The sequence below is a fragment of the Falco biarmicus genome, chromosome 2, assembly GCF_023638135.1.
Source record: "Falco biarmicus isolate bFalBia1 chromosome 2, bFalBia1.pri, whole genome shotgun sequence".
Lineage (NCBI taxonomy): Eukaryota > Metazoa > Chordata > Aves > Falconiformes > Falconidae > Falco > Falco biarmicus.
Window position 1 is genome coordinate 70,833,858 of NC_079289.1, and position 25,165 is coordinate 70,859,022.

The 25,165-nt window shown below is 40.6% G+C and overlaps 1 protein-coding gene across 1 annotated transcript in view; it reads right to left on the bottom strand.

Moving 5' to 3' along the window:
• Positions 1-392: 392 nt before the first annotated feature.
• The window catches only part of TMEM131 (transmembrane protein 131), a 103,308-nt gene continuing 78,535 nt past the window's right edge, over positions 393-25,165 (bottom strand). The window contains exons 27-41 of the mRNA XM_056327476.1: positions 23,929-24,071; positions 22,634-22,820; positions 21,315-21,500; positions 17,685-17,843; positions 16,512-17,110; positions 12,388-12,563; positions 11,067-11,194; positions 9,552-9,676; positions 9,244-9,402; positions 8,295-8,472; positions 7,841-7,962; positions 7,628-7,724; positions 6,377-6,474; positions 4,796-4,959; positions 393-1,413 (exon numbers count right to left, since the gene is read on the bottom strand). Coding sequence (XP_056183451.1) covers positions 1,117-1,413; positions 4,796-4,959; positions 6,377-6,474; positions 7,628-7,724; positions 7,841-7,962; positions 8,295-8,472; positions 9,244-9,402; positions 9,552-9,676; positions 11,067-11,194; positions 12,388-12,563; positions 16,512-17,110; positions 17,685-17,843; positions 21,315-21,500; positions 22,634-22,820; positions 23,929-24,071 — 2,818 coding nt within the window. The 3' untranslated portion in view covers positions 393-1,116. The remainder of the gene's footprint in view (positions 1,414-4,795; positions 4,960-6,376; positions 6,475-7,627; positions 7,725-7,840; positions 7,963-8,294; positions 8,473-9,243; positions 9,403-9,551; positions 9,677-11,066; positions 11,195-12,387; positions 12,564-16,511; positions 17,111-17,684; positions 17,844-21,314; positions 21,501-22,633; positions 22,821-23,928; positions 24,072-25,165) is intronic.

Here is a 25,165-nt window from a genome sequence, read left to right on the forward strand (position 1 = left end):
AAAGGGACAGATAAATTGTATCTATACATAGTAGAGTTCTTGTTCAGACCTATACAAGAACAGTGTTACAAAGGTATGGGCGTAGCATCAACAGAAGCAGCTGCTTCTATGCCCGATACTTGGAAACTTAAACAGTACAGACATTTTTCCAGCATTTCTCTATCCAGCAAATTTGAGTGGGTGGCACTGTGTGACCCTGAAAACAATTTCTAATTCTCCACTGCTGCACAAACCCACACGGTTGAGAAGCCAGGTTTCATTTGCAGTGAAACTTCTGTTAATAGAGGCCCTATGTGCAGTAGCTTTTGGCCTGAAGGCTACCACCACCAAGTGGATTCATGCACACACAAGTTCAGAAAACACCAAGAGCACAGAACTACAGCAGACAGATCTTGAAAAAAGCAGTATTTATTTTAAAGTACAACCCAAAGTTGTATCCGTAAGAAATGCACAAGGTATCTTGTTTTTCCACAAGTCTTGGCTGTGTGCATTTCAGTTCAACTTAAAAACGCATTCAGGTTTACAAATGTACAAACAGCACAGAAAGTGTATTACAGTCTCAACAGAATGCTCTTACATTCAGCCATTTTGCTCTTAAGGTTTTGTGTTGGTTTTGTTGGTTTTTTTTCTTTTTTACATTCTTAGAACCTGTGTTAACAAAGAGAGCCTCATTTTAAAAAAATACTCTGCATTTTAGCACAAAGTGCCCTTTGCTTTTAAATTAGAACTTGGAGGATAATACTGGAAAAAATTTAAAAACCCAAACCGGTACTTTTCACAAAAGTATTGCATGCCAGGGCCATTTTATAGTTCAAATTGTTTCCTAAGTAAAGGTGGCAGATGGTAAAATATGAAACCAGAGAAATTGTTCAGATTTACAGGCTTCAGCTGTAGTTGGGATTTGTGACCACACCCAGACTTTTTCAAGCTTATCTGCAATCTCACACTACCATATTGCAGGACAGACTTTAAAAAGGAGCGAGTGATGAAAGCATGACTGGCGGGGGCAGGGGAGAGGGAAGCAATGACCAGCAACAGCCTGAAAATGATGTTTCAAAAATTTGTATTCAGAATTGTCTCATGACCTGGATAAGAGTTCTTTCCTTTCGCTTAACTTCAGTTTTCATGAGGATAGTGTGAATTAGACCAAGGATCTGAACTTCTTCTTCCAATTGTTGGGCTCCAGATTCTCCAAGGATTGTAGGTCTGTCCCATGTCCTCAGCAGGATTGGCAACAGTGGCAGCAGCGGGCGGAGGAGGAGCAGCAGAGGAGTTTTCACTACCCATGAGATCAATGCCTGACAACGTGTTTGTCGGAGTGGTGAAGGGAAGGCCACTGTTGAGATTACTTGACCAAATGGAACTGCTGAATGGAGTGGTGGACCACAGGCCGCTTGGGTTGCCAAGGATCGACTGTAGTAAAGATAGAACCAGGTAAGCAGCAGTTCAGTAAACCTCTATTTTCACCATGTTTACAGCCCCCCCGAAAGAAAAGTATCTAAGAAGCAGCAAGCCTGCTGTGGAACCCCTTCCATCTTCACTGCAACATGGAGTTTTGAACTCCCCTTTACTAGAAGCTTGCCCAGGAGAACCACACTACTAACTGTCACCGGACAGGCTGCAGAGTGCAATTACGTTATAGGCTTGTAAGCTGATTTTGTTTGAGCTTATACATCCCCATAACACTACTAATTTGAGCACTACTAGTATTCAAGCTTTAACACACAAGGGCCAAAAAGCTCAAGCTTAATTCAACTAGTTAGAATGAGACAGATAAACATGGTTCAAGTCTTGACAAAACAACAAAATTCAAGTTGTAATGGAAGGTAGCAGCAAAGTTTATGCCTTCACCCTTTTTTGGCCGTTTGCAAACTTATCTCCTTCTATTCAGAGTATCTGTTACAAATAGTACATTTTGGACGAACCTACCTGCGTTCAGCCCCACTGTACATCCCCATATTCCTAGCATATACTTCCCCCTCCTTCCCCACCCCCCGCCATCCAGAATTTCTCCGGATGAAGGGAGAGGGGACTGGAGATCTGGCCATCTGTCATGGAGCAGATGCCGGTGTACTGCAACACATGCCACAGATGCCTTGGGGATGCATAGGACAGGTACAGCAAGCCTAGAGAGCACATGCAGAAATGAACAAGGCCCAGATTTTGTCAACTGTTTCATTAAAGTCCAAACAGTAGCAAGCAACAAGCAGAGGAATCTAACCCATGGTGCAGTGGAAAGTGATATCCGGAAGCAGCCAAAGATGGAGATGAGAAAGGTTAGCATAACTTTCATGCTAATATTAGCACAGACCCTGCTACATGTAGGCTTAACGCGCTACATACCTCAGCGCCAACAGATTTAATGTACATAGGCTGTAAATTCAATTTGCAAATATACAGTAAACTTGATACATCCAAAAGGCAGTGGGCTTGTTGAGTAAGTGCTGTAAGGTACAAACATCCTTATGTTTGGATTTACTGGGTGGACACAGGGCATCCCTTCCCAAGATCTCTGCCCTCAAATAACACACGCTAAAGGTTAACCAGTATCAGTGCACTCTGCATCTGAAGATTGAAATAAAAATCTCTTTAGAGAAAAGTAAACAAGGTAGACTCTGAAAATGCCTTCGTTTCAGGTTTTCATTTTCTCCCCTGGAATGAAGAAGCTATGCTCAGTCTAATCATACCTGAAATTGGTTGCACACTGACACACTACCAACGGCTCCTCACAGAATTTGATGCTGAGGGCTGGACAGGAGTGTGGAGCATACTCAGGGGTTAACTGGGCCAACGTCATTAGGACTCTCCAATGTCACTGAGATGTTGAGCCAAACTAGGGTCACAGTTTATTACTGTTACATAACTGTAGTGGTTATATTTAAGCTATACAAGTGTTAGACTACTAAGTATACAGCAGGAAATGCTCACTCTGCTGCTCAAACACCAACCCTAATACACTAAAAGTCCTCCCTATTTTCTGCTGCAGGTAACAGCTAGAAACTACTCCTACGTGTCCCAGAAGTGTTTGGGAGAACCTGATGGAAAGGTAATTGCTCATAAAGTAGAAGCAACCAGGAAAGGAACGGCAGAGCAGAGTACCTTAGACTAGACTGCTACTCCTTTTCAGGGCTGGTGGAGGGAGGAACGAAGTGGCTGGCAGACAGAACTACATGCAGGGAGGGAGATGGAGGAAAGAGGAGTACGGGGCTGTGGTTAGAAAGTAACTTAGGAAGTACCACCAGCAGTGCAGCAAGGCCTGAGGGGAGATGGGACTCAGTCTTTAGTATAGAAGCAGAATTGTGCATAAAATGAAAAAGCAAGAAGAATAAGGAAGGAGGATGATCAAAAACAATTCCCCACAAACCTTCCTAGAAAAGAGGGTAACCAGAAGCTGCTATATAAGCACTGTTTGTGAGAACAGCTTTGGCTCTTGTGCCAGAAAGAAGGACTGGGCCCTGGCCTGGTACCTGCTCTCTTACCTAGCACTTACTGAACCTCCTTGCTCTTAACAGAAACAGCCAAATTTTCCTGTTCTGGCTCACCACAAGCACTTGGAAAAGATCACTATCATGAAAAAGGCTTTGAATGTTTTCTGTCTGTTGCTTCTTGTTTATTAACTCATCTTCCCCTTGAATAAGCTAAAATGCTTTGTGTTCACCACCATCCTCTCCCCCAAAATTGAAGTATTTGAAGGGAGAGACTGACAATTCTTCTATGCCATTGGTCTGGCCTCCGTCTTGATGCCTCCTGAAACACATTTCCAAATATTTTTCAGGAATGGCCAGGAAATAGGAGCTAGAGAGATTGTTCTGGTTGTCCTCAATCCCTCCTTCTATCAAACACTGAGAAATCTGCCCTCTGTGTGACCAAAAAGCAAAAATTTCTCCTTACATAGTTTTAGTGAGTTATAGCTACAGTTGCAACCACATGACAAGGGCAAGATCAGTGAGTGTGTGTCTATAAGAAGCTGTGTGACCTTCTTCAGCTTCCCCTGCCCCTCGCCTTCCCCCACTCCATCTGAACTGCTACCAGGTGAAGTAAACACTGCCTCTTACTCACTACAAAAACATTTTTAGAAGACAAGATGAAGAACGATTTCAGCTGGCACTGAAGACAGCTGTTGTGGTGTAAGTTTTATTCTGACAGAGAGAGGCACAAGTATGAGAGTGCAGTGCTACAATCTGGGTAAAAGATGTTTTTTCTTCTTTGGGTACAGTCAAGAACTCTATCAAAATTAGTAGTCTGTTTAAAGGCTTCACCTTATGCTCAGTTCTTTAGTGTTTTGTCTAGGCTGGAAAGAATACATTTGCGGCCTTTTAGATAAGGGGTTTTTTTACCTTTTGTTAATTTACAAGTAGGTGCAACACTGGATTCAGGAAGCAGAATCAAAGGCTGAAAGTTACCATATTGGCTATTTTGCAACTGTCCATCAAACTGGAAGTGACAGAGGCAGTGTCCAGCCATGGCACAGAAGCTCTTTCTACAGTCCTGACGCACGTGGGAATGGAACACACTTTTTGTTTTGTAGGTACTGCAAGATGCTCTCATGAGAGATACTTTTATGTGAAGCCATTTACATGGATTCATCATCTGCAAGGGAGCAGGCTAATCACCCTCAGTCCAACAGCCAGGTCAACTGAACTACACAGAAAGATGAATACATTTAACTTCCCTTTATTCTTCAGTTGATTTTTTTTTTCACCCAAATTTAAAAATTCTCAAAATTAAATTAGATGGCAGATAAAGAACAGGTTGGTAACAGTAATAAAATGCTGTACTTGGATTGAATACTTACTGCAGTTGTATGAGTTGGGGAACTCGAGCTTGTTGGCCAGGAGGGTACAGAATCTGTAGCTGAAGGATCCCAGATGGATGATGGAACATTGTTGAATTCACTCCAGTTCCTCTGAACATCCTGCCCATAAGCAGATCGAGCTAAACCAAGTTTGCTAAAAACCTCTAAAAATAAAATGAAAGAAAACTGAGTACATCACTCTTCCTCGTTTTCCAAGAATCACAGCAGACTAATACTCTTCACAGTTATTTCCCACATTTTTCTAGCAGGTCCTGCTGCAGCGCGTTAATTGAGATTTAGAAAAGGTCACACAGTAGCACAGATCTCATCTCACATTCCCTCCATCAGACAGCAGCTAGAGTTAGAACCATGGTTGGGGGTGGTGGGAAGAAAGTTCTATGCTTGCAAAGTGTATGATTCAGTATCAGCCTATGGGATTTGTGGTTCATGGTACCATTGACCCGAAAGCACTCGGGGAACCAGGCAGAAGTACCGCAATACTGAGGGTCCTGACACCTCTTCGGAACAAGTTAACTGCGGGTGGAGTAAGTGCCCAGGCTGAAGGAGCCTCTCATAACCTCAGCACTCATTTGCCTTGCAGCACTCCCTTCCAGGGAACTCCTGGTACGGGAGGCAGCACTGGCTATGTCCCAGCCCAGACCCCACCATCCTGGCTCCGAGATGGAAAGGGCTGCACCAGCACTTGTGGTTTGCCTGGTCCCTGCACACAGAACTGATCCCGGGCACCTTACTGCCATCCCTCAGAGCTACTGGTGCCAAGTGCTGCCAGTGAAGATGAAAGAACCCCAGAACAGCAGCTGCTATTGATTGCAGACCCCCCACATTTTCCAGTAGACAAACAATTTTTTCAGTAGACAGCATTTTTTTTCAGTAGACGTACAATCCATTTTGCAAATGCCACCTACAAAGTTTGCTTTGCTTATCACCTTTTGCAGACACCTTAAAAAATACCACACCCCCCTTAACACGGTACACAAATCTGTCAGTACACAGAGCATCCATGCTCTGCACTATAGTCTGCCTGCATCAAGGCCCAGTAGTCACTTATGGAAAGTTTACCTAAATATTTAAATGCAGGAATGAATTGCTGGGTTTGGTATGCATCGCTTCATAATGCAGCTAAACAAACACTAGAGGAAATCAACATGAGAGATGGGCCACTGCCTCATTTACAGTGCAGTGGTTTTATGCAGGCGTGAAGTGTTCAGGAAACTACAGGTGTAGTGGCAGGCTTTTGAGACCTACAGCAAAGCTTCAGGGGGAGGGAGGGGGGGAGGAAGGTTAAGGAAAAAACAAGTATAAAGTAATTTTACTGAAACAGAGGAACTTCAAAAATGAGTATTTCTAGCCCAAACAACACTCTAAAAGTTTCCACTAACTCTCTCTGGGCTGAAACACAGAACTTATTCACCACCAAATTTTTAACATGCTTTCCTATACAGTCATTCTTTTTGGGGACAGGGATGGTAACACTGTCTGCAGATAGACCAGTGGAATGGAGACACAGCATTTCTTTACCTGTATTTGAATACAGAAAAATATTTGAAAACAAAAACTCACCTCCAGTTAAGTTAAGAGAATGTCCAAATGCAGAGAATGAGTTGAGAGGCGTGAAGTCGGGACTGCTGGGATTGCTGATAGGACTCCACAAACCCGAACTAAGTATTATGGAGTAATGGGAAAGCAACGTAACAACTCATTAACACAGTACTACCGACAATATTAACTTCCGCTCTATATACAAATGTGTATGTACAAATGTGTGTGTGCATATATATTTAACTATAGATATATTTAATCATGATCAAGAGTTAGCAAATCAGCTTATTTTTGTTTTAACAAAAGATTTCAGTGAAATACCATTTTCCTGTGTATATAACCACCTTGGAGCAAACACACTGCTATAGACAATGCTTTTTAATCTGTAAACTGAGCTTCAACACAAACTGAAAGTAGCTGTTTTGATCAGTTTTTCATAAAACTCACAGAGTCCAAGCCATAGCGCTGTTTTTTTTGACAAGCAGAGAAAATTTATAGAGCCACTCAGAAGGGATACAAATGCTCACACTCTAGGTTCTGGGCAAGTTTCTTGAAAATACAGATGAGTTCACTGGCACCAGCGATAACAATTTACAAAACCAAACTAAAACCCCACCCACAAACCTTGCTTAGAAAAGCAATCCCTTTGCATACTGAAACTTGAATTCAAGTCTCTCTCCTATTCTAGAAAGGTTACCAAACACTCACTACTTTTTACACCTGAGATAGGCACTGCCAAGATACAACAGAAAAGACAGCATGCCTTGGAGAACATGACTGAGTGCAACTATATTCTGCTCCAACTTGTAACTCAAAGCCCAGTGGTAGTTCTGGTCTCTGTCAAAACCGGGAGAGAAAGACATTGCTGCACAGCAAGATATTGCGCCTGTAAACTATTTCAAGTGGCCTTGGTACACACTCCTCACTCAATACTGGAAAAGCCAAGCTAATTGCTCATACTTGGATGCCTGGGGAACACAAGATGGTTGAGTTACTTGGAATGAAGTGGGGAAAGTCCCCATCAAATCCAGAACATCCTTCTCTCTACTTTTGAGTCACTCATAAGTTCTAAATTTTTTTTGCAAGGTAAGAGATGCTGTGCCCAGACTTTAACAAACAGTTTAACAAACAAACAAATAAAAAAAAAAAGTGAAAAAAGTGGGAAAAAAAGTAAATAGAATTAATTCTGTCACTAGCTTCAAAATGTCATTAACAGCTTACAATCTTCTTTTCTAGGGGCCTAGGTATTTGCCTAGAGAATATAAAAATTACCTGTCAGAGCCATCACTGTCAACAACTGTGTGGGAAATGCTGATATTGCTGGAAACATCTGTCTTGCTTGGAGAAACCTTTGGTAAACCACTGCCACCTGCAAGAAAAAAACCCAGACGTATGTATGCATAAACCAAGTAAAATAAAAAATAATGAAACAGAACATTCAGGAAATATTCAGAAATATTTAGAACTCCAAACTGGTTCTAGTACCTGGGCTCTTGTCATAACCTGCAGCTACAGCAGCAAAAGTGGGGTTACCATTCCTGCCTGGAAGAGAAGCTGCCTTTGCCAGCTTATGCTTAGTACCGTTAGGCTGCTTGCTTTTCGTTTCACTTGAAAAAAAAAAAAGTAAAAAAAAAAAAGTAAGGTTTTGGACTTCAGCAGTTTGATAAAAAACAGCAGCAACTTAAGATAGCATTCATGAAAATGTTAACAACAGTTCAACAGTTCATGTAATTGTACATTTTTCCAATCTACCAAGTTGTAAGAAACCCCAGAAAAATATAGATAGAGTGGTAAGATATGCACAGTGTTATCTGCAAAAACAGTTCCCATGGGAAGAGGAAATGGCTCTGAGAAAAGGGAGATGCACTGTGTGAAGCACATGGGTTCAACAGGCGTCCTGTGCTCGGGAAATCAGTAGGAGGTACTGGTCTGGACTCACCTGCTGCAGCTGCTGTTCACAATGCTGCTGTAAGTGCCTCCTCGTGGCCCAAATGCAAACAATGCGGGAGGAGGAGGAGGAGGAGATGGAGAGGCGGGTGTTGGCGAGGGCTGTCGCTGTTTCAGGAAAGCATCTGCGTTCAGGGTTTGCAGAGAGAGTTTATAAAGGTTGTCCGTAGCTACAAAGAGAAATACGACACATCTTCCTGTAGTATTTACATTGCAACAGAGGCTTCCCCACCTTCTGCTATCCCTTCTGTTCAAAGAGAAGAATTATGACAAAGGCTGTGATCGAAGTGATCAAAGTGATCGAAGAAATAGCTCCTTCTCTACCCCCACCCATCGTCACTCAGGTTTACCACCTATTTTCAGAGAGACCATACTGCAATAAAAGCACCAAGATAAACTGATCTGTACAGAAGATAAGTGAGCGCCATGGAGAAGGATGACTTTATGTTCACATGCAACCAAGAGGAAGGTGATTCGGTTCCCACACAAGGGACTTACAATGCAACCAAAAGGCTTATAATAGTGTCCCACGCTAACCGCTGCATTAAGGCATTTTCATTGTTCCTTCTCAAGGACAAATCATTTAATTAGTTTCAACTTTGGCTGCAGCAGACTTGACCAAGCAAAACTTCTTCTGCTGTAAAAATACATTTTGTTTTCGAGTGATAATTCTCATTTCCTCAATTTCCCCGGCAGTTTCTGAATCCTGTTCATCTCTGAAGAACTGCAGAACAGCCCATGTTCTGCCCACGTGGTTTTCAAACCTCCCAAATTGTACCAGATGCTATCAATATCAGGCCTACAGCAGAAAATGGGAACACAACTATGCAATTTAAAAAAAAAAAAAAAAAAAAAAAGAGGAAGACCCGCAAACAGACCAAGCCTACCTATAGATACGCATTCCAGATGACTAATTCTGTTGTCTTGTAGTGATTACTTACAGCTGCCAGCTTTGTGAAGAGGCACAGAGTCCCACTCCGGTGGTGGAGAATCCTTTTCCCCTTCTGAGCTGCTGGTGTTTCCTAGCTCCTGTCCAGAACCACTGGGGAGAAATTTTGCTAATACTGATGGCCTGCTCTCCATTAACTTACTGTTCGGACCTATGAAAACAAAAGAAGAAAAGCCAGTCTGTGGATAGTAAACTGAGCAGCTTTCTTCGCACACCAGACTTAGAACAAAACACTCAAGAGGGGTTACAAACAGCTGAATAAAACTCCCAAGGTATTCATAAAATATAGCCTCACACTACCTCTCATTTTGGGGAGGTTTCTTGATTTAGACCCATTCGTCAAGAGGTGCTGTGTAGACATCTTGGATGGAAAGGCTTTACGCTGCTTGTTTTCCAGCGGGGGAGTATAAGACAATTCCAAGGAACTAAATGAAAACAGAGATCCACTTATTTTTAAGCTCTCTGAAGTGCTGAAGAGAAGATTTTTTATTTTTATTTTATACATGTACGTATATGTGCGCCATACGGTCTTGGAAAAGACTGGTCTCCTGCAGCTTCCTTATGTCAAACTTGTGCTCATCTTCCAAGCTAGACATAAGCAGAGTTTTGTATTTCTCCTATATGCAACTCCACCCTTCCTAGCCCTAGCTCATTTTCTACCCATACTGCCCCACACATTTATTAGTGCTCGCTTACCTTCCAGGAGAAACTTTCATCCTGGAGCTCCAGGATTACAAAACCTGCTTGATTATATACAGGCAACAAGAGATGGCAACGGGCAGTCTGTCCCCACACACTCCTGTTAGATCACATGCTCCTGATATGCTATTGCCCTGAATGTACAGGATCATCTTTTAGTTGATGGCATAAAACTATTCAAACCCACCACAAAAACCCTTTGGCCATATATTGTTCTTTTTTTCAAGCTATTTGATTACATGTCTCAAACTTTCTTGGGAAGAACTATTTTATCCATTTTGTGCAGAAGAATTCCAAACCAGCTCTCATGGGGCCTTTGAATATTGTCACATGTAGTGAACTTGTGATTTATATGATAAGGGCAAGTAGTTAATGTAAGAATAAATACACTACGGAGGAGACTTTGCCAGGCAGTGTTTTCAGAAATACTGTGAAGAAAATTAATTTATACTAGTTACTTATCCAGTTAGTCCAGTATTAATTACAGCAACAGGGAAAACACAAGCAAATATACAATGCCTCGGTCCAGTAGTTTACTTTTGTGGCACTTGGATACTGATCTGACTTCAGAATTTTGGAATACTATTTCAGAATGAACCAGATATAGTAGGTTCTTCATTTTTCCCCTTTCTATCATCTGCAATCAACCACCTGCCAGTAAGGGAAAGGGACTGCCAGCAGCAGCAGCCTCCTTTAATAACATATCCAAGACTCTGATCTTACTCTGCGATACAAAAAAAGGAAATTACATGGCTGTCACTTCACCAAGGGCAACTAAAGGCACTCATGTTAGCGCTGGCTTACTGCACAGCCACTAGAAACCCCTGTAGAAACATTAACCCTATTTTGTGTATGTGATACCTGTTACAAAATGCTTAACATTGCTTAACTGATTTTTCTTCTCTGGATTTAGCTGTATTTCCTATCAAATAATTTATTATTTACACACTTCAGGCACTCCCTGACAACAGGAAGGAAGAGAAAGCTGCTTAAAGGTATCTGCTGTTGGCATTAGCCAGACTGGCAGCCACAACAGCCAAATACACAGACTTTTATCAACCCACCTTCCCTTCAAGCACAAAGCCTTCCCTGCTAAAGAGCCTTTGTTACACATACCTGCTTTTCACATCTACAGGGATTTCTTTCTTGATACTTGCTAGCAGTTTTTTAGTTTTCTGTTTTACTTGGACTGTTTCATTTTCAGGTTTTTCTGGTATAACTTTTCCCTTTTGTTTTTCAGGCTCCTATAAAAGACATTATAATAACACGTTAATATTAATGAAAAGTAAAGTCCCTCTTGCATCACAACATACATAGTCTAAATAGGGCTGAGGAAAAAATGCTATTTGAAAACACGAGCGTTTTTGCAGCATAGAAGGTCTATTTTCACTACTTAATGAGTATACCTATAAAGCATGGTATCTATTTTTTCCTATTTGGAAGAGTAGAAATTGAAATACTAACATGCATCAAGCAGATCTGATGTTTGCAAACACAGTCTCCAATTCTACTTCAGAAGATGCTAGCTCTGTACTGAGACCTATACTGCATCTGTCGTACACAGTGCAGGCTGTCTAAAACACTCTTCAACAAAGCAAAGAATATGAGCAACTTCACCACTCAGTTTATATTTTTTTTAACCACGCTTCTAATACTTTCTGAATCCAAGTATACTGTCAAATAGCCATCCTGAAAAATCAAAGGTGATTTTCAAATGGAAACTTACTAAACTGCTGCTTTTAAAATATATTACATTGATTTCTTTCTTCCCCCACCTAGAATCCCTATCTTTTTTCCAAAGTTCAAATTTAAGACATGTCAAAATTTAGGCTTGGTTTTCATCTCCTTGCGATTACCTTTGCTTTTTTTGGTTCCCTAGCACATGCTTCAGGACAAAATATGGCAACCTGACCACTACCAAATTGTTAGAGCTTTAGTTTATTACCTAGAAGCATGTAAGCCAAATGAGTAAAAGAAAGGTGGGGGAATTGTCAAAGGTAATTTAACTACCTGCTGACGAGTCACCACCAGTAAACTGACCCTTTGTAACTGATGACATGAATGGTTTTAGCATATACCTTAATTATCGAGTAAAATTAGTGTCCATACTCTGGTGTTTTATTCTGCAAAACTAACAGGCTAGGAGCTGGCGAGGCCATTACCACAGGGCTGCTGACAACACCTGGCCAGTTCAAGCCACAGCCAGTCACTGTCAGTCCTGACACTGTATGACTCAAGCACGTTCACACTCACAGAGGAGCACATTTTATAGAGAAGTGAAGACAAGGAATGGAAAAGATGTTTTTTAATTAACAGTCTTCCTTTGCTAGGTATTATATGAAAGCTGGGGGTGGGGTGGGGGGAAGAGGCTGCATTCCTACTCTAACAGGTGACACACTAGCTACACAAGAGACTCCTTTCATGAGCAGTGCCGTACCTCTTTGAGAAGTGGTTCTGTATCTGGGTTGGAGGTTTCAGTTGTGGTTGAAGAACTGTCATCATCTGCCAAGGAATCTTTCAGTTCATCCTCCTGTTGTTTTCCTTTCCCTCTTCTGTCCTTTTCTTCCCGCTTCTTCTGTGGCTTAGCCTTGCGCTGAAGTGTTTTCCCTTTCCCTAGGGAGATAAGGATGCTTCAGATTCTCAGCAGCAGTACTTGGAGATGGGCTAGCTCACTTCATTTTGGAGGCTAACTCGCATGATTAAGCCTGTGAAGTTTGTTGTCTGATATACCAACCGTTTACAGCCACTTCACATCAAATGTGAGCAACAGAATCAATCCCGAAGAATCCTGATCTCCGCTTTTGGATTTATGCTCCTGATCCCCTACCTCCACTGCTTCTCTGTAGACAGTGGGCACCTGGCTACCTATGATTCTTCTCTGCTTGGATCCTGGCATTCCTTAGAATCCAATTTGACAGTTCATGTAAGACTAGATTTAAACATGAGCTTCAGAAGTTGGTACAAGCTTTATCGTCCGAACAAATGAAGAACAGAAATTATTAGCATGTTTGTCTGTTAAAAAAAAAAACCAACAGTAACTTGCAGTAAGAAAAATCACTAATAGTATATGTCTAGCAGAGATATAAAAAACCAAACACCCCCAAAAACCTGAAAAATTCACACCCAAGTATAATTTCTCCTCTTCAAATATTTTATTCTTTCAGAGTAGACTATTCTAAGAGACTAAGCTGACTGTAAAATAGTTTGGCTTGACACAGTGTTACAGAAAAACAATGTGTTAAAACACTCCAGGGGATTTTTAATAAATTTTCTTACAGCAATCCACACATAAATAAATAATGCTACTTCAACAATGGATTATGTTTTTCCTGCAATTTCTATAGGCTAACCAAAATGTAGCATAATGTAGTCCAAAGGCTACAGTCCAAAGTCCAAGGCCCTGGCTTGCAAAATAGGCAGGATTAGCTCCTGGGGAGTAAAAAAGTTATCAAAAAAAGCATCAATACAGAGAAACTATGCATGTGTGTATGTGGAGTCACCATCATCTTACCATGACCTCTTGTTATTCTCTTACAGGATGACAGCATTTGCATATTCTTATGTCTTTCATTAGATGTAATATATGCCTTTACCAGTCAGATCTTCGACACTGCCCTTCAGACTAAGCATTCTCACTTCTAAGCCACACAGTGCCTGCGCACAGCTTCCAGGATGGACTTAAAGGTTCACTCAAGTAAAGGCTCAACCTGCGCTACGTGGATTCAGCCTCTTCTGGGATTTGTACCCGCACAAGTTGGAATTAAGTCTGGAAGCAAAACGATAGCTGTTGTATTTCATTTGGCAAAACATCCCTCAGGTAAAGTTTGTACCAAATCATAATTTTGCCTTCAGTGTTTTGGCAAATGCCAGATACATATTAAAGGGCCGTGCCTTCAAACGGTTTGGGGTTTTTTAGGCTTATTAGCAATGTTTTCAGTATCAAGAACAACAAAATCAGAGATAATATTCTTTTTAGCGTGAATGCAAATGAAAGTGTAAATAGAAGTAGATCTTTGTACACAAATTTTCTGAAGGTTGGCTTTCGGCTTATTGGGGGTATTCTGCTCTTGCCTCAGAAGGCTTCGTTCTAAGACTTGCTTCACACTTAGTCTACGTTCAGGACTGCCAAACAGTTTAATATTCATCACTAGAAAAATCTACATAAAATGTTATCATGACATAACAATGTAACATAAAGCAGCTGCTTAACAAAAATCTAATACAGCCTCCACAGCAGTCTGCTAGGGCCCAAGTATTAGCAAGCTGAAAGAGAAGACTATAAAGACGGGAACCCTGCCCAGGATGCTGGGACCACCAGCTTCAGCCCAGAAGCTGCTGCTTCTGCACAAGTCTGTGACTAGCTGTAGCTATTTATCTAAAGAAAATACCAGCGTGTGTATGTAGATCCAGACAGATAACGGAACTTCCTCTATGGTTTTACATTTTTAAAGAGGGCAATGGAAACGGGCAAGTTTTATTTGATGCATTGAGCTTTTATGAGCCAAGTTACAGCTTATAATGTTGGGGTTTTTTCTAAAACTTGTCTACAAGTCTTTAAAAAAGAAGTCTACATGCATACATCTGACTCATTGATCTAAGACAATGAAGAGGTCAATAGAACTATCTGGATTGCAAAATGTAACATTCATAATAGATTTTGCAATACAGAGTATGTTTAAATATTCCATATACCATGTCAAAGCACAGATGATGCAAAGCCTCCGTAACAGGAGGAAAAAAGTAAATTTATCTGAATGAATTTGTAATCAGAAGAAAGTGAAAAAACAGGAAAGTAATGCCAAAAAATGGAACCCATGTAAGTGATTAAGGGCTAAGTAATTTATCATTGGATAGACAAATCAATAGAAGCACCCATCTCAAGAAAATTATTTAAATATAGCTGAAAAATGTAATCAACACTTAGAAGCAACTATTTGCTAAGACAAGTTCCCAACACACAGACTGCTAGAAACTGCTATAGGTACAAAAATGTTACCATAGGTACACCACATCATTTGGATCAGGAATAGGCTTTTGAAACCAAGCTCAGTGGTCTCTCCCTGCCGTGCAGCAGCCACGCTGCGCGGCAGTACCTGAGTGGAAGAGCTGGTTTGGGTTTAGGTTGAACTACAGATGGGAGATGCACTCCAGAAGTGGTCCCAGCCCTTTCAGGCATTCAGTACAGGAGCTGATTTACCACCATAAATCCACTTGGACATGCCCCATGAGGACATCGTACCCTCGCTACCAGGCATTTTGCTTTCCAGAGCTCCAATACCACACTACTTGCTAACACAGATGCTGCCCATGAAACTCACCTACAGCCATGTCATTTGCTAAGTACCATTTAGCTTTCATGGAATGAATACCTGACAAACTGGTAATAACTCTCTTAAAGATTAATTCCCCCACCCACAGCCCCTTGTCTAAACTGAAAAAGAACAGCCCAGAAAAAGTAGTGTATTTCAGCAGGATCCCAAAAGCTCTCATCACTTCAGAGTCTCCACTTGGAAAGTCCAGATACATCACCACATCCACTCTGAACTAATTAAAAACTTTCTGCTCGTCACTACTTAAAAGAGTGAAGCTTTCCTCTTTGGTGGAGTGTGATCATACAGGTGCTTCAGGGTTTATGTGCCCTCCCATCATTCATTTTCTTAACTTCCTCTCAAATAAGCAACAAGTATCAGTACCATTTCTGTACAATAGCATTGTTAGAAAAAAGTGAAAAAAATGACTTAGAAATAAAACATTACATTTATAACCACATAACTCTGGGACACAACTGAAATGGCTAATACAAACAGCATGATTAGAAGTTATACTCTGAGAAAGCATTTTTAAGAAGGAAAATAAATGACACAATGTTAAAAGTCTGAATGCATCTAATCTACAAAAATCAGTACGTTCTTTCAAGCATTAGACAATTGAGAAGGTGCATAAACAATTCAAACTCAGCTCTAAGCTCATGCAAAGATGAATGCAACTTATAAACACAGGTGTCATATTAATTTGCTGACCACCTGACATCAAGGATTTTCAAGAACTGCAAGTCTGGGCATGAAGAATTCCATTCCCAAACAATACCACAGGGATTTACCCATCTCTCTCTCTCTCATTCCCTCCTGCCTTTCTCCCTGTCCCGGTTTCCATAATACACCAGGACAGCTCCCTTTTCCTTTCCTCAACCCGCAGTCCCAAGCACAGATGATGGAGGTGGGAGGGAGGGATGCTAACCCAAAGACAAAGGAGTAGCAACCAAAAGCATGTCTCCTCTTCAGAGGGTCAGATGTCTAAATATCCACGCTTGCTTATATCAAAATGTTCCAGAACTTTTGCATTAAGAATTACAACCTAGCACTGCACAGAGAACTTCAGTGCCATGAAATAAAGGAAGTGTTCAAGACACAGGCCCATACAGCAGGGCAGGGAACAGCTGAGAAGCTATCACGTTCCGTGCTATGAAAACATGACCTTTACAGTTGATTAAATCTTGTTCTTGGCTTACATAATGAATCATCCTGTTAAAAAAAAAAAAAAAAAAAAGCAGAATTGTATTACCTTTGTTTTTTGCTAGTGGAGATGGGGGCTGCTCTGTAAACACATCTGGGGAAGGGGATTCTGGGTGGTCAAAGTCTTTTTCCATAGTTTCTATGAGCCCAGTGAGATCTGAATCCTCTGAGCTGTGCCTTCTGCTGCTGGCACACTCGCCATGAGGTGGGCTGAGCAGCGGTAGCTGTGGCAAAGCACTTTCAGTCTGTTGCTCTTGCTGCTGGGGCCCGGATGCTGGGGGTTGCTGGAGGGGCTGCTCTGCCAAAGCTGGCGGCTGCTGCTGCTGCGTCGGCTGCTGGCTCTGCCTCATCCCCTTGGCTTTTCTGCCCGCGGCATGACTCTGAGCCGCGGCACCTGAATCCAAGGGGAAGGGGCCCGCTCTGTTCACTGACTGCATGGAAGCCGCTTGTGCTGAAGTCCTATTAGGTATGCTGGAACTGTTTTTGGATTTGATGTTTTCAACATCAGGTGCATTTCTATTGCTGTGAAGGTGTGCTGTTGCACTGCATTGTTTATGATTCCCTGCACTGGATCGTGAAGACGAACTGCCTGCTCCATAGATCCCTCTGGATGAACTCTGATTTGAATCTGATCCAAGCGCATTCAAACTGGAAGAACAAAAAGTGTTGTCATATACTTTACAATGTTTCCATCTTCCACATGAAAAAAACCCACCACTATGTCCAAAAGAAACCCTGAACTACACTGGTTCTTGGTGTATAACCAACAAAAGAGCCGAAAACTTGTTTGACAAGTCAGTAGCCTTTACCGTTTCCTGCTCACTTGCCTGCTATACGTATGAACAAAAACACAGTAAAATGAGTCAACGTACTTGGAGGAAACACTGAAAGGAGAAGATCTTTTTTTAACTTAAGACACCAAAGGGAGGAACTTCTGGCCTGCAATTTTTCTGCAGTCCATACCTTTCATTTTCAAGAATAGTAACAGGAAACTTGACAGGGTTTGGTTTTGGTTGGTTTTTTTCTTTCTTTCCAAAAGATGCATATTCCTCACAATCACAAAAATCCAACTTTTTACTGAAGCCATCTTTTTTATAAGTAAATGGAAGGATCTTTATTCATTCACCTGTTCTAAAGAGCAGTATTACTTTCTTACTGGCCTTATAACTAAAGAGGAAAAAAAGATGAAAACATCTCACGAACCCCCCAAATGTATACGTACTTTCCATCAGATGAAATTCCAACTATTCTCCTGAGATCAAGTGGCCTTCCCATATCGAAAGGAGCGTTTGAGGCCTCAAAGGACAAGCGTCTCCGAAATGGTTCCCATATTCCTTGAGCTTCTAGATAGGCTGTTCCAATTACCAAGAGGAAGAGTACACTACAGAGAAGAGAGGCAGTCATCTAAGTATTTCTTAATTTGGAACATTTTATGGTTAATGAATCTAATCACACATGAAAAAAAGTTTGTATCTTGTACTGAAAAGCTGAAAATTGCATCCAAACCACAACTCTGTCGGATAGAAACATGAACCACACAAGTCTAGCATGATATACATGGCACTAACCCCGAGAATGGAAGCTAGATGCAAGTCTGACACGCAGTTGCCAAGAATATTAATTCAAAAGTAAAAGAGGAAATATAATTAAGATACTAAAATGGCATCCAAGTGGTCAGCAGCTCTCACAGCTCGTTGGTGCAATTTCATTTCAAAAGCAGAGACCCTGTGCAGAGAATTTTACTGCTGCTCAGAGAAGTAAAATTTAAGAGCATTATTTCAAGTTTTACAACTAACTGCATCTGCTGCAATACCGTGTTTGGGAGTTCTCCACTTACATAACGCACTGCAGTGAACTATATTTTTGAATGAAGCAATAAAACCACTGCAGAGACCTCCATCACACTGCTACAGATTTCATCTTCTAACAGGTGGGGGTTTCAGAGGGAGGAGACACAATGGCGATGACTAAAGCTTGCCTTGCCTATTACCCTAGAAAGTTTATGTGAAAAGAACGTTAAATTAGCAACTTCAGTTTCTGTTCTCTCCCGTTCTGACTGCCAGTTCTTTTAAGCCAAATGTTTTGAAAACCAGCATCAATTCACACAAAAGGATGAGATACCTCTTGCTTAATTTTAGCTAAAAGAATCTAGTCTAGATATCCTATTTCAAATTTTAACTATTACCAAAAATACAAGAAACTCTGGAGACCAAGCCAGCTGTTGATAGCTGGTTATCAGTGTTTTTTCCCTGCCCTGGGGATTAAGAAGGATTCTACATGCACAACCAGATGGCAGCAGGTAGAAAAGATAATTTTCATCCAAAACATTAACAAGCAACAGAAAAGTTAAGGAAATAGGGGAATTTTTCAGACAAGCTTACACAAACTGTTACTCAAGAGTAGTCCTTGCCTTGGGCGCCACTTTGGGATGTAAGAATAATCTCCTTCACTTGTTAATTTTAATCTGTGATGTATTGGAAGGTTTCACAGGAACAATACCAACAAGAGCATCACATCTCTACCACCACGGCGCTACACAAACTTGGGATGGAGTGCCCAGGGCTTTGGTGGGCTGGGTGGCACTGTCCCTCCCTGGGTGCCACAGCACTCCCCTCGCGGTATCAGTGCTGGGTTCCACAGAGGTCGGACAGGGCAGGCTGCAGCAAAAGGTCACCCTGAGGGCTTCTCTGCCACTCTCTGGGTAAGGACTCAACTCCCTCCACATAAGCCAACTTCAGTGCTTTGATAAATGAATACCAGATTTTAAGTGAAAAACAGAACAAATCTTGTTTTGTGGTCTTTTTAATTGCATTTTCTGGTTTTGGTATGGTGGTGGTGGTGGGAGCAGTGGTGATTTTTTTTTGCTTTTTAAAAAAATTATTATTGAAAAAAGTAACTAGCCTGAAGTGTTCATGTCATTTAAATTGCAAGACAAATTAGTGTGAGGACCACCAGACAGCAGGGAGTAACACAGTCTAGACACCCATGACCTTGGTACATCCCTCTTTCCCCTCGTGATTTCACCTGGGAGCACACATATGCCCAGTTGGTAAGTTCTTCACAAAAAGGACTAGCTCCTTTGTTGTGTTTTTACATATCCTATCAAGTTGAACTTCAAAATTTGGAGCCACAAGTATGGTAACAATCCAAAACAATAGTGTTTCAGGGAAGGTAACAATAAACACCATCTTATCAAATTAAGAATAGAGACTAGGCAAACTCTTGGGCTTGTTTGTTCCTAGAAATTAAGGATAGCTTTGCAGCAACAAGGAAGTATTGTTTTAGTGGCAACTAGCAAACACCTACAGGAGTTAGAGGCTGTCTATGCGCAGGATCCTTGGAGTATTATGAAATGGTCACATTAGCACTCTTCTCTAGTTTGCTGCTAAGAAGTATGTTTTGTACTTGTAGGAAAAATAGTGAGGGAAAGGATTCGGATTTTGTATTTTTGTAAAGTCTAACTAATAAATACAGGACACTCAGATTTATCTGAGCAAACTACACCCCTGAGCTGCCAACCATTATTCACTCTGTCAATAAAATAAAGTGAAACTAATCTTACAAATTTCTAGCAAATATACAGAAGAAAGCCACGTAAGTACTCACTCAGCACTTTCCTAAGTAACACAGTGTTAGTGAGGAAACAAAGTTTCCTAAGTAACAATAATTTTCCTGTTAGTCAGGAAAATAGTTTCCTAAGCAACACTGCATTACTTAGGAAAGTGCTGAAAAATAATAATTAAAAAATAATAAAAAAAGCAGCAGGCTGTAACTTTATCTTCTCAATTTCTTTTATCAATGCCTAGAAGGAAAGGCAGCCTAACCGAACATTTACAAAACATAGTACTACAAAATGGAAAAGCCAGTGTCTTAAAATGAAACAAAAAAAAAAAAAAAAAAAAAAAAAGGAGGAATATTACAAATCTGTGATAGTGCTTTGGATTTGCAGCACACAGAAAAAGCACTTTTTCATCACAGGCATCTAGAGCAGCACTCCATCTCTCACTGCGATACAAGCTTAACATTAAGCATGTGTTGTTACTGATAAGTAACAATCTATACTGAGAAGTTTCTATGCTAGGGTTTTCTCTGGGTAAAAGCAGTGGGGAAAAGTATCTCACCACGAAGAGGTGGGCAGGGACACATTGTTTATAACCTCAGATTTCAAATAAATAAAGATAGGTAGAAGTTAAGACTAGGACAATGCAGTGCAATTTTCAACGCCTATTTTAAACAGTCATAGCTAACACACATCTGTTTGCTGAGAAAAAAGTGTATTAATATGCTACTACATAACCTCCGAGTGTGCAGTGTTGCAAACAATACTCTTCAGTTCTCAGAAATCCCATTATTAGTATCACCAGTTGTCTGTCACATACAAGTGGCAGCAAAGTTAAATTCATCCAAGGCATCTGCTAAGCTCATTACAGTCACTGCCTCATATCTCTCTAAAGCACAATACTCCAGGAGGATGCTTAAATTTCTATGGGAATTCATGGTCAGCAGTGCTTTAATACCTAATTTGATTCAAGTTTGGCTCAATTATTTATTGAAAAAAACCCTATACTTTACCAGGGTTAACAGGAGTATGCAACTCACTTAAGGAAATAGGCCCAAGCAAGAAGTATATTTTTTTATCCTCAATTTGAGCAGAAAGTCAGTACTTCTCAGCCTTAAACTGTTCACACTCAATCCATATGAGCGTTTATTAATTTTTTTGTCCCTTTAGACCTCACCCCATTTAATTTTACACCAATTATAGCCTGAATACACATATACTTCTCTGTAACCTATATTCAAGCAGGGGTAGTTTGCGCACATATACTGGTAAGAACACACGCATCCACACTACCTCATTATTCCTGAGATGATTATATACAGTGCCAGTTCCCAGTTGGGCCTGGGTAGCGCTTCTGCACATGTTGCCAACATGTGATATGGAAGGGATGCATTCAAGACAAATACAAATTCAGAGCCTCCTGCAGTGATGAATTTTAATTCACGTATGACTCTGGAAGCAGTGAAATCAGGTGTAAACCTGAAACCAAAGTAAAGCACATTAGAACTTTTTATATGGAAAGTATGGAAGTTTGAAGTAAGTTATATTATTTATAACTTTAAAAAAACCCAAAAGAACTCCATCCATTACTGCCATGACTGGCATTTCAATCAAACATTTGTAACAAATAGCCTTATTAATACAACTAATAATCATCCATGCAGTTAGCCTAAAAATACTTACGAGTATCTTTCAAATACCTCAAGATGTGTTTGACTAAGTTCATAAACACTTATGCGTAACACTTCTGATACTAGATTACCCCGATATACCATATGAAGATATATTATGACTGAAATTAATTTTTGACCAAATCTGTTAAAATAAAACTATGAATGCAGTAAAAAATTAACAGCAGCTGTAAGCAAGCAATGGAATAACCGCTGTGTGAGCTATAGTTTTTAAACATTTCATCTTTAATTCACAACTGCATGCCTTTTCAAAAACATCACTGCTACACTCCCGTTTCACCACAGACTAAGACTGTTGCAGAAAAACCAGTGAAGTTTCACTGTCTGCAGTTATTTTGTACATCCTTCTGCAGAACAGAATCATCTACTGAACTTTTTAGATACCATATTCTGAATAGTTAACTTTACATCCAAGCCGTTTTAAAAGATCATTGTTTGGTGCCTAAATCTTTTACAATAAAAACTGTCAGAATTCAACAATCACTATCGTTATGGCAACAGACAAAATGGTCAAGACTAAAATGCTGTGCATTACAATAATAATTCCTAGACTACAGACTCTTTTCTATATACTGCAATGCACCAAACATATGTAAATCTAGATCTCATGTGCATTCACAATCCAAATGAAGGAAATTTATAAAAAGCCATGTAACATCACTATTACAACTCAGTAAGTTATACTTACTGTATAGGAATAAAAGTAATACTAGAGTCAGTCATGAAAACCTAGTTAACAGTGTTTGCAAGAAGAGAGAAAAACGTTATGTTTTAAGTTGTAAAAAACCCAACAACCCTCAAAACCTCAAAGTTTAAGTAAAGAAACCTCAGAATTTAACCTATAGCTTTCCCACGAAACAGAATTAGGTATACAGAATTCCTAATGCAAGACTCCCCTTAGATGTAAGAAAAACCACTTACAATATGACGATGTCTTTAGAACCATTGGCACTTAGTGCAAACTCATGACAGTTCACTACTTTAAATCCATATCCTTCACATGTATAGCCACTGATTTCCACAGTTTTCACATTAATCTGCAGCTGCCCTGTGTTTTCCACTTTAAATGTTCTTCTCAGTGTGAAATTTGGTTCTTTGTATTTCATTTCTAGAATCAAACAGCAGAAAGTGGTTAGCGTCGTGCTAAACAGTTATCCTTCACTATATTCACATTCTACAGCAGAAGAGAGCTCTTGTCAGTATTGCAGCCGGAAAGGGGACTACCAAGGCCCATGGAAACCTTAATGTAACCTGCAGGAACCCATCTCTGCAGCCAGATTCTCATCGCTTGTACAATTACAGAGCCCTCTAACTCATCAGGGAAAAACACAAAGCCCAAAACTCTGACAGCGCTGCTGCCTCACAAAAAAAATTATCCGGGCTGTAAAGTTCTTTGATGTCCTGCTTAGTGTTGTGATATTCCGTGAAAAGTTCCAGCGTGAGGAGAATTAAAACTTTTTTTTGTGTCTCAAGAACAAAACCCGTGCCTGAGCTACACGTACCTTATTAGCAAAAAAAAAAATCCCTAAACCACAACATGTGAGAGGTAATGACTAAGCTTTACTCAAAGTTTTCTTACTCGTCCCTCAAAAAAAGCAGAATAATCTCCGATAATAATTAACATGGCACCTGACAAATATGTCTGGAAAACCACAAAATAGCAAAGCAGATTTTAATAGCAGATACAACTAAACCTTTTTACCGGTTCCTTTGATAATACAGCTACTATAAGGTCTCCTCCCAGAAGCAAGCCTGGGGCCACAGAGCAGAACACCTCTGATCCCAGAGTAGAAACTGGCTGCAATTTAATTTTCATCACGGAACATACCCTACACCTTTTTCCCTGTTGGCTATGAGCATAAAATTCTGAAGGTGTGAGGGGAGAAAAAAAAAAAATACACAGGAAGTTGCATCTGTGACCCAATTTGACTTCAATTTAGGAATCAGAAATTATCCTAGTAAATGCTCTAGGATCTTCACCTCCTCTACCTTGAATTTTAGTGGATCAAGACCTGCTTTTGCTTTGTTTTTCCTAATTTTCACACTAAAATTAAAAAGGTAAAATATTTCATTTTCTGCCTCAATAAATAAGCATTTTTAATGTATTTAAAGGAATTAAATTTCTGGAGCATTAGAAGTACTTCCACACATTTCAAGTTGAACATGTAAAATGTAATTTATTTTCTGTTCAGCACAGTAGCTCAAGAAGTACTCACTTTCTGAGCAGTCTTTTAATAATGCTTCTGTGATTTTAAAGCGTAAAGAACTTCCTGGACCAGGAGGTTTGCCTGCAACCTTCAAGCTCTCAGTCGTTCCTTGGCCGTGTACCATTATGGCATCTACTACAGTCAAATTATTTCTGTGTAGAAAGAAAAAGGGGAAACATTCATAAAAGGATCATGCAGCCTATTGCTCTTGCAAGCTTCTCTACAGACTACAAAGTTGTATCACAAATCTGGAGGACAGAAATACAACCAGTTCCACAGATAATTAATTCCCCACAATATGGAAGTAAATAGTGGGAGTCTCAAACAAAACGTTTGCAAGACAAGAACATAATTCACAACACAGCACACAAATATAAACCCCAATGAAGTACTAGTTAGCTAGTATTTCAACATCATATTAATATATCACACCTGATGCAAAAGTAGTACTAGTTAGCTAGTATTTCAACATCATATTAATATATCACACCTGATGCAAAAGTGAAGCGATTATTCAGACATCTTTACTAGAAAGATTAAACTTGCACTGCAGCTTGATCTTGCAAATGGCATCTATACGTAACTAGAGTCCCTACTTTCAAAGTAGCGTAGTATGTATTTAAGAATTCACGTCTCCAAGCATTGGTGGATGAAAAATTGGACATGAGCTGACAATGTGCACTACAGCCCAGAAAGTCAACCTGGGCTGCATCAAAAGCAGCGCGGCCAGCAGGTCGAGGGAGGTGATTCCGCCCCTCTGCTCTGCTCCGGTGAGACCCCACCTGCAGTGCTGCACCCAGCTCTGGGGCCCTCAGCACAGGAGAGACATGGACCTGTTGGAGAGGGTCCAGAGAGGGGCCACAAAAATGATCAGAGGGATGAAGCACCTCTCCTATGATGACAGGCTGAGAGAATTGGGGCTGTTCAGCCTGGAGAAGAGAAGGCTGCAGGGAGACCTGATTGTGGCCTTTCAACACTTAAAGGGGGCTTATAAGAGAGATGAAAACAGACTTTTTAGTACAGCCCGTAGTGCATGGACAAGGGGTAATGGTTTTAAACTAAAGGAGGGCTGATTCAGACTAGATATAAAGAAGAAATGCTTTACGGTGAGAGTGGTGAAACACTGACACAGGTTGCCCAGAAAAGCAGGAGATGCCCCATCCCTGGTAGCATTCGAGGTCAGGCTGGATGGGGCTTTGATCAAACTGATCTAGTTGAAGTGTCCCTGCTGACTGCAGGAGAGGGT